The sequence below is a fragment of the Mus pahari genome, chromosome 5 (assembly GCF_900095145.1).
Source record: "Mus pahari chromosome 5, PAHARI_EIJ_v1.1, whole genome shotgun sequence".
Taxonomy (NCBI): Eukaryota; Metazoa; Chordata; class Mammalia; order Rodentia; family Muridae; genus Mus; species Mus pahari.
In genome coordinates, this window is record NC_034594.1 from 68,829,099 (window position 1) to 68,839,039 (window position 9,941).

Here is a 9,941-nt window from a genome sequence, read left to right on the forward strand (position 1 = left end):
TCTTTTATCATGAAGACTGCTAGCAATGCACACCTGTCTCTTTTTGATAACAGATATGGTAGTCTTTTAGTTGTTGTTCTGTTTTGTTTTTCGAGACAGGGTTTCTTTGTATAGCTCTGGCTGTCCTGGACCTCACTTTATAGACCAGGCTGGCCTCGAACTCAAAAATCTGCCTGCCTCTGCCTCCCAAGTGCTGGGATTAAAGGCATGCGCCACCACGCCTGGCTTTAATTTTTTTTTCTTTTCTATTTGTGTGTATGTGTGAATGTATGTCATGTGTGCTAGAGACACATGGGTGATTATGAGCTGCCTGATGTGGGGTGCCGAGAACTGAACTCCGCTTTACAAGAGTTAGCAGGGACTCTCAACCACAGTGCCATCTCTCCAGCTCCTGAACCTGTTGTCTTACTTAGGGTTTCTGTTGCTGTGACGAAACGCCATGACCAAAATGCAAGTTGAGGACAAAAGAGTTTATTTGGCTTACATTTCCAGATCATAGTCCATCATTGGGGAAAGTTAGGACAGGAACTCAAGCAGGACAGGAACCTGGAGGCAGGAACTGATGCAGAGACCATGGAAGGGTGCTGCTTACTGGCTTGCTTCCCATGGCTTGCTCAGTCTGCTTTCTTATAGAACCCAGGTGCCCAGGGAGACACCGCCTACAATGGGCTGGGGCTTCTCCCATTGATCACTAATTGAGAAAATGTCTTATAGCTGGATCTCATGGAGGCATGTTCTCAACTGAGGCTCACTCCTCTCTGATGACTAACTTGTGTCAAGTTGACACACAAAACCAGCCAGGACATCTGTCATCCTTATAATAGGCTTCGGAAAACTTGGAATTATGAACTGTGGCTGTGTTTGATTTCTTGACATAATCCAAAGAGGTACCAGTTTCTTACCAGGTGTCTCTTTGAATAAATTTATTTATTTATACTATAATTATTGTTATATATGGGTGCATGAAGTATATATAGATGTGTGCATGTGCATGCCACAGTGTGGAGGCCAGAGTTGGTTCTCTCCTAACCTTTAGGCTACATCTTAAAGATCAAACTCAAGTTGCTGGGTTTGCATGAAAAATGCTTTTACTCACTGAACCATCTTATTGGTCCAGTTCTTAAAAATTTTAAATGGTTTTGTCATTTACTAATAGTAGCTCAACCATTTAACTCAGTATTCTTCAGTCAGTTTTCAAACATATTTAAAATATCCTTAAGCACACACTCTGGGTGGTACTTAAACGTTCATTCTTGAGTTCCTGGCCAAATAGAGAACTGGCACATAGTAGGTATGCAATAGATGTTAGATGAAGCAGAGACTTGAACATCCAGGCAAAGGATGGTGGCGTTTTAGGTCTTTGGATGGTGTTGATCAGTTGGTAGTAGCTATGAAGTGTTTGGAGTGCTGGAAGACAAGTCCGGAGAGGAGGCCAGGAGAACACTCCCTGCCAGGCCTGTAGAAAAAGCAGCTGGGAGCAGGAGCTGTTGCTGGGGCCTTGCTCTGTCTTGTTAGATTATTCAAAGGCCCTTTGCCTGCTGTCATTTGTGCATGTGTCATATACCACGTACACAGCTGGCATCAGCTGTATGTGTGGGCTCCTTGGAGCACGGACATGACTGAGCGTAGTAAGGATTAGAGCTACTTTCAAAGGTCTTCACACATTCTAAGTGTCAGAAGACTTTTATTTTCCTGTAATTCCTGTGCAATGGCATTTCAGATAAAATTAAGGTTGGCCAGGGATGTCTTTGGCTTCTTTCTCACTGCTTCCTGAGTCTGGTGACTTTGGACCAGCCCTGTGTATGGGTTGCACACCAGTCACTTTTCCCATTGCTGTGACAAATACCTGACAAGAAACAGTTTCCAGGAAGGTTTTCCTTTGGCTTGTAGTGCCAGGGTGTAGTCCACTATAGTAGAGAGGACATGACAGCAGGCCCTAGAGACTTGGTTGAAAAGCAGCTCACTTTTTCCTTTGTTCTCTTTCTGGGACCCCAGCCCATGAAGCACTGCCCGCCATAGTTGGTATGTCTTCCCAGTTCAGTTAAATCTAGATAATCCTTCATTGCATGTCCAGAAGTTCCTTTTCCAGGTGACTCTGGAGTCCAGTGGAGATCAGCCATCCTAGGTCCTGACTCCTTATCCAGATAACCTGGTGGCCCAGTATACACAAAGCATCCTAGAGGGGACTGAGAGCTACCTGCTCTGCAGCTGCTGGCCAGAGGGCTGTGGAGATCTGGGCTGGTTCTAAGCCTGCCTGTGGCAGTGTTTTGCTGTGGGTTGCATCTCAGTGTGGTTGTTAGCGAGAGAAGTGGGCTCTGTACGTTCAGCCATGCAGGCATTCTGTCATTGCCTGTCTGTGGCATGGTACAGTGAGATATAGTTTTCATTGAGCTGTGTTTTTTAGAGGCAGTAGTGTATTCTGGTGTGTTTTAATTATGAGGCAGTCATGGGGGGGGGTGGTTGCATAAGAACCAAGTACAAGTGATGGTTTTGTTTCAAAGGAATGGCCACCACAGTCAAGTGAAGTTTAGTTTGCTGAGGTCTTGTTGTGGTTTTGTCTGGCTGGCTCTTCTGTTGTTGATCTGGGGGTACCTTTATTGAGCTCTGTGGGTCTGGGAAACCAACATTGAAGTTTACTGTAGCCAGAAGTTCCTGCAGATGTGAGCTACTTCAAGACTCCTCCTTAGTGTTTGCTAAGTCCCTCCAGCCCTCACCAGTTTTCAGCGTACTCTTTACTGTCTAAGAGGGGGAAGAGAGGGCCTCCAGCTGCCTGGTGGGAAGACAGATGCAAGCATGCATTCAGTCAGCAGGGTCCCAGGGTGGCTTAGAGCCCCTCTGTGGGACTGTGGGGCTGGCCTGAATTCAGCAGTCAAGGTGACCCCATTCCATACCTTCACCATGAACTTAGCAATGACAGTCTGTCTCCTTTTGTCCAGATCTTTCAGAGAACAGATCTAAGGGATAATGGTATTTACAGTACTCACATGGTTCCTGACAATATTTTCACTTCTGCTATGAGGAGCCCTTCCATTCAGAAGTTGCTTCATTATCAGGAGACACTCGGAAGCCAGGAGTGGGTTTACAGTCCACCCCTTCTCTCTGCTGATCTTGGGTAACCTGGCCCTACCTACTTGAGAGTGTTTCTAGATCTCCTGCAACTTTCTTGGAATATTCTTGGGACTTCTAGGCCGAATTACATGGCTATCAGACATGGAGTGGCAATGTGCTCCTATGTGAGAGATTGTCTTGTTTGTTCCTGGGTGATATGTACAGTATCTTGGTGGTTTTCTTTCATTGTTTAACATTACAGATTTTTTAACAACTCTAAAGTGTAAAAAGGATTCTTCTTCTTTTTATAGTCCTCAAGCTCAGGGGAGATATCTAAAAAGCTGTCAGATGGATCTTTCAAAGATGCCAAAGCAGAGATGGAGGTAAAGAAACTGTCTGTCTGTCTGTCTGTCAGTCTGTCTGTCTCTGTTTGCTTTTCTGTTGCCATGATAAAACACTGACCAAACCAACCTCAGGGAGGTAAAGGCTTATTTAACTTACACTTCCATATCACAGTTTGTCAAGGCAGCCTGGAGGCAGGAACAGAAACAGCTGTAAAGGAGTCCTGACTCCTGCCCTGCTCTCCTCACTCAGTCAGCTGGGTTTCTGTAGTCTCCGCCTACCTGCCAGAGACTCCGCCTACCTGCCCACATCAGCAATCCAGAAAGTACCCCACAGACATGCTCACAGGCCATCTGATGGAGCCGATTTCTTTTCCTTTTCTTTTTTGAAACAGGGTTTCTCTATGTAGCCCTGGCTGTCCTGGAACTTGCTCTGTAGACCAGGTTAATTTCAACCTCAGAGACCAGCCCATCTCTGCTTCCTGAATGCTGGGATTAGAGGTGTGCACCATCACACATTCTGCCTCTTGACAGAGGCAATTCTTTTTTTTTTTTTTTAAGATTTATTTATTTATTATATGTAAGTACACTGTAGCTGTCTTCAGACACTCCAGAAGAGGGAGTCCGATCTCCTTACAGATGGTTGGAGGCCACCATGTGGTTGCTGGGATTTGAACTCAGGACCTTCGGAAGAGCAGTCGGGTGCTCTTACCCACTGAGCCATCTCACCAGCCCGACAGAGGCAATTCTTAAATCAAGGTTTCCCCTTCTCTTGTTTCTGTAGTTTGTGGCAAGTTGACAGTAAAAGCCAGTATAGTGTGTGTGTGTTGTGTGTGTGTGTGCACCAATGCATGTGTGTGTACAAATGCACAAGTGTGTATACACATGCATGTGTGTGTATGTGTGTGTATGAATGCGCACATGCGCGTGTATGTGTATGTGTGTGTGTAAATGTAGCTGTTTGTGTGCCATGATGTTTGTGTGAAGATTGGAGACATCCTTGGTATCAGTCCTCTGCCTCCAGCTTATTTGAGACAGGGTCTTGGTTGTTTTTCTGGTGTACACCCCAGGCTAACTGGTTCAGGTTTCCTGGAGTCCTCCTGTCTCCACCTCCCATCTCTCTGTAGGAACAGTGGAGCAATAGAGACCTGTGCTATGTTTCCAGCTCTTATGTGGATTCTGGAGTTCCAGACTCAGGTCCTTGAGCTTGCATGGTATTTCAGTTACCTTTCTGTTGCTATGGTAAAATCCCTGATAAGAGCAGCATAGGGAGGAAGGGTTCAGTGTGGCTCAGTCCATCAGCCGGGTAGACAGCCACAGGCGCTTGAGGAAACAGATCATAGTTTTCATCCAAGTGAAATGGCGCTGTGAATAGTGGGAGTGGGGGTGTCTTTCCATCTCAGTGATCTAAGCAAGATGATCCCACAGACATACCCAGAAGCCCATTTCCCAGGCGATTGCACATCTATAAAGTTGGCAAATTGAGATGAAGGATCATTCGCCACCAGCACTTTACCCTCTGAGCCATCTTCCTAGCTCCTGAAGAACAGTTTTAAGAGTTGTCCATTTCAACATGCATGTAGCTGTGAGTGCTCTATCCTCTCTTGTCTGCTGGGAGGAGAGCTGTGTCTCCATGCTCTGTTACAAAAGCTAGGATACATCTGCTTTATCACCTGCTGGACAGGTGGAATGGCTTTCTGTGGGATTTCCAGAGTTATGCACAGCTTTGGGTGACAAGCATATATGTGTTTGTCATCTGGGGAGATGTGGGGTGGCTTCTGGGGAGAGCCAGGTGGATTTGGGACCCTGAAATAGGTCTCCTATAGATAGTATGATCATGACTTTTTTTTTTTTTTAGTCTGTGCAAATACTACACCCTGAGGTATTGAGCCAGTGAGGAAATTACCCACCACATAGCACAATGCAGCAAGTGTCTCTGAGCCGTAGGGCTGTGTAGCAACTATGATCTGAATAGTCTTATCACTATCTCATGGGAAGTGGCACAGACAGATCTCACTGCAGGGCAAGGAGAGGAGGTATCCTCTACCTCCCACCTCATTGAAGGTGTGGACACACCCTCTGGTACAGTCCCTCAGTCCAAAGGATGTATCCTGTTCACACTCTTCCTGCAGAGCATGGGAAATAAGTTCTGTTAGAACTGATGTGCCATGTGCCAACTAACTCTTTTTTCTTCTCTTCTTTAAGGCTGACATTTCTGTGGGAGCATCTAGGTCCTCGATGTTAAAACCATCAAAACGGCGATCGAAGCATTCACTGGAAGGTACTGCAAAGCTGCTTGTGCGTGTAGCTGAGATGTAGGCTGCTCTTTCTGTGTCTGGTCAGAGTGTAGTAGATGGGAACCCTGGGGTGTACAGCCCTGCCACATTTGGGGAGGAGTCAACACTGCAGCTGGAGATTGTGGCTTTTGCCCATGCTCACAGAGCGGTGTGTGCGTATGTGTGCAAGCTCGCACCATTCAGTGCAGGAGAACCTGTTGAAATCTAAAGGGTAGATTGAACTTCCTTTTCAGGGTTACCTGTCAGTCATCGTGGTCTCATTGGTCCTTCTGCTCTGGTAGAAAGCATTTGACTCTGTTGCAGATCAGACACGAAGAGCCCATAGGCAGATGCTGTTGCATTTAAAGAAGGAATTCTGTTGAGGGCTGAGCTCCAGGGCAGGAGAGCCTGGGGGAGCCTCGGACAGTCGCTACTGTTGGAGGTTTACTAACATCACTGAAGTGCAAAGTGGCTTTGGCTGAGCAATTAGTAGTTCTAGAAAAATCACCTTCCTCTTAACCTGTGACATTGTAAGCAAGCAGCAGGAGTATGGCAACTGGGTTTTTATGTCAGCAGTCACTTCTAGCCCAGCTTGTGATGCTGTGGTGACATTCTGCGCCTTTTTGGCCTTTTTCTTTGTGGATTGTCTGGGAGATACCCACAAGAACAGTTGCTGACAAGAGTGGAGGGTGATGTTAGGTCTCAGCCACAGGGTTCTGTGGACCCTCACCCCATCCCTTACCAGTGCTTCAGGTCCCTTTGGGAGTGATTCCTGGTGAGACAGCACTTCCCTCTGATGCATCTGTTCCAGCGACCTGACTCTGTGGAGTACAATGCGGGGGGGGGGGGGGAGGGTTTTCATGCAGCCCTCCTTAGGATGTCTGCAGCATTTAAATGGGCTCCTCTTCTCTTCTGGTTTTTTCTCTCTCACTGGGTGTGGTTTCTGACCTGCCTGAGGGCTTACTGTTCTAGCTGCTTGTGGATTTGGTGTAATGCTTAGAGGTCTGAGATGTGAAGACTGGTGTTATCAGGTATTTTTATTATTTAATCTTTTAGATTAGTTCCTTATGTCACTTATAGTATAGCTGAGGCTCTGGATTGTTGAGGATGGCAATCGGGGTAACTGCCTTTCCCGGACTTCCAGGACTGCATGTCTGTGTTAACTCCAGCCTCCTCCTACTGTTCTTTTAAAAGAAGTTTTATTTAAGCTGCTTTTCTGTTTGTTTTGGCTTTAGAGACAAGGTCTTACTATGTAGCCCTGGCTGGTCTTGAATTCAGAGATATCTCTGCCTCTGTCTCCGGCATACATTAAAGGTATGCCTGGGGTGTTTTATTTGTTTTTTCTTCCCCATAATTTGTTTTAAAACCTCACTTTATCACTCACACTTGCTTTTTCTCATAAAGTGAGCAGGATGACATGACAGGTTTTTATGACAAGTTAACTATGTCTCCTGTAATTTGGGAAGTTGGTCGTGTGTGTGTGTGTGTGTGTGTGTGTGTGAGAGAGAGAGAGAGAGAGAGAGAGAGAGACTCTTTCTTTCCTTCTTCCTCTCCCTTCTCTATGATCCTCCTTTCTGTAACCCCAAGAGAATTCACCCTCAGGGACTTGGGAGAATTATGACTAAAAGCTTCAGTGAGCTGGCAGCAGCTCAGTAGACTTTTATCTTCCCAGTCTCACTCGCTAGCCACTGGCTCACCAGAGGCCCTCTCAGCCAGGCTGGCACCACACCAGACATTCTGCCTTTCTTGAGTGGGTTAGCATTTGAACCATTTGTCCTGTTTCCGAGGTGCCCAAGACACAGGGCGTGGGTGTTTGGTTCACACCATGAGTCTTGCGACCACTATAAAGAACAAGGGATTCTGGCACACATGTTTGGCATGAGTAGACCCCTAGACCCTTCTGGAATCCCTGTTCCCTATGACACTTAGAAGACTTACAAGACAATATTATGAACTCAGAAGCAGTGCACTGTATCAGAACTCACTCAGTTCATCTTAGTTCACTTGTTTGGTAAGTGCAGCATTTGTAAGTTTAACACTTATTTCCATTGTGCAATTTCATGTCAGGAAGAAGGGACTCTAGAACCAGTGAAAATAACCCTTCCCCTGAAAAAGAACATAAGGCTTCCTACCGTAAAGCTAAGAAGGACCATAGCATGAAGCAGCTTGGTAAGATCTCATGAGCAGTAGTGAGGCTGGGGAGTGTGTCTGAGAGTGGAACTCACTAGTCACTGTCTGGCCCTTTGCTTCTGGGTGATCTCTAGTATGGAGGGTGGCCACTCAGGGCTTGCCCCTTCATGCCCTCAGCCCAAGAATGTCTCCCCAGGCTACAGTAGATGGGCCAAGACTGGGGGCTTTTGTCAGGGCTACCCCAGTGAGCTGCCAGGTCCTGCTCTAAGTTAGCTATGGACTGAGGTTGCCCATTTCAACCTTCCTCTCATTCCTGGACAGAATTCAAATATAAAGAGACTGCTGGAGTGTAAACCTGTGTTCATGATAATTCTTTTGAAGGAAAATAAATCCAAGAGAAGTGGGAATGAGAGACTCAGGCAACAACAGCCTCACCGAGCCAGGCATTTAATCAGCTGCCTAGGGAGAAAGAGGCCCTGAGGAGAGACATGAGTAGCTGCAGGCTTGCCTGTATTTGTGGCAGAAGTCTCACTGTAGACTAGAGTGGAGAAAGGGACAGTGGTTGGTGAAGGGTCCATATCAGCTGGCAGGGCCCTGAGAAACTGTCTTCTTGACTGTGTGGACAGCAGGCATGAGTGGAAGGCTTTGGTGCAGTTTTCACTGGGTGGAGAGGAGATTTGGCTCTGGAGGGGACATGGAGGCTGGAAGACTTTAAGGAGCTTGTAGCACTGAGAGATGATGGTGACTGAAGATAGAGAAGTAACAGCAGCTCAGCCCCAGAGTCACAATGGGAGCAGGGAGAGTTAGGTAGATTTGCTGCTACAGATGGTGGATTGGATGCCACCAGTCAGGAAAGAAGGGACACAAAGGGAAGAGCTTTCTGGGAGACTTGGGGTGGAGTGCTGATTGGAGGGTTAGGTGTCAGTGCCAAGAGCTCTGGGACAGTCAAGTGTGAGATACAGGAAGCAAGTGGAAGTATGCCTATCTGTATGCATGTCAGGGAACATCATGGAAACAGGAGGTGAGAACACAGATGAACGCTCTTAGTCTGCAGTGACAGTCACAGTGTGGCCTTTAGATAGTGGTAAGCCCAGATGCCTGGAGGAGAGAGAGCCTGCCAAGACTCCGATTGGAAGGTGGGAGACCAGAGGAAAGTTGGAGAGGGCATCCGGAATGTCAAAGGAAGGGGTTGCTCGAGAGGAGAGGGGGATCTTGTCCAGCCTTCTGAGGGGTGTCCTGGGTAGCTGCATTGAGTACCAAGAGGACAGCAATTTGTTGGTGACCCTGGTAGTAGGCCTCATAAACATCCTAACTAAAGCAGCCCAAATACAGAACTCCTCACAGCGTTTTAATCTGCTTTAACTGTTTTATGTCAGGAAGGAAAGAGGATAATATTTCAGCTAAGATTTTAGACTCCATAGTGTCGGGACTAAATGACGAACCAGATCAGGAAACGACCACTTCAGAAATAGGTAAGAGAAATGCATCCTTCAGTTTGATTCCTCACGGGTATGATATGAAACAGTCCATGCCAGTGTCAGTGCTGAGAGAGAGACTGTTCTTCAGTCTGTGTTCCTCACCATTTGGATACAGACCATTTGTGTGTCAGTACAGCGATGGGTTATTTGTATTCTAAACACTTTTTTGTTCTTGTTATTGTTTTGTTTTTGAGACAGGGTTTCTCTGTATAGCCCTGGCTGTCCTGGAACTCACTTTGTAGACCAGGCTGGCTTCGAACTCAGAAATCCGCCTGCCTCTGCCTCCCAAGTGCTGGGATTAAAGGCTTGCACCACCATGCCTGGCTCTAAATATTTTTTAAATGCTCGTCACATTTTTTCCCCTGTATACTGAGGATCAGATATGACTTTCTGTTCTGTTTGATTTAGTTTGCTAAGTTATGTGATAATTTTACTAAGTCAGCTTGAAGTAAATCTGTAAGTAGCTCCACCCACCACACCTTTTCTTTTCTTTTCTTTTCTTTTCTTTTCTTTTCTTTTCTTTTCTTTTCTTTTCCTTTTCCTTTTCCTTTTCCTTTTCCTTTTCCTTTTCCTTTCCTTTCCTTTCCTTTCCTTTCTTTCTCTCTCTCTCTTTCTCTCTTTCCCTCCCTCCCTCCCTCCCTCCCTCCCTTCCTTTCTTTCTTTCTTTT

The 9,941-nt window shown here is 46.3% G+C and overlaps 1 protein-coding gene across 1 annotated transcript in view; it reads left to right on the top strand.

Moving 5' to 3' along the window:
• The window catches only part of Traf3ip1 (TRAF3 interacting protein 1), a 36,179-nt gene that overhangs the window by 7,136 nt on the left and 19,102 nt on the right, over positions 1-9,941 (top strand). The window contains exons 6-7 of the mRNA XM_021198369.2: positions 3,360-3,431; positions 5,595-5,670. Coding sequence (XP_021054028.1) covers positions 3,360-3,431; positions 5,595-5,670 — 148 coding nt within the window. The remainder of the gene's footprint in view (positions 1-3,359; positions 3,432-5,594; positions 5,671-9,941) is intronic.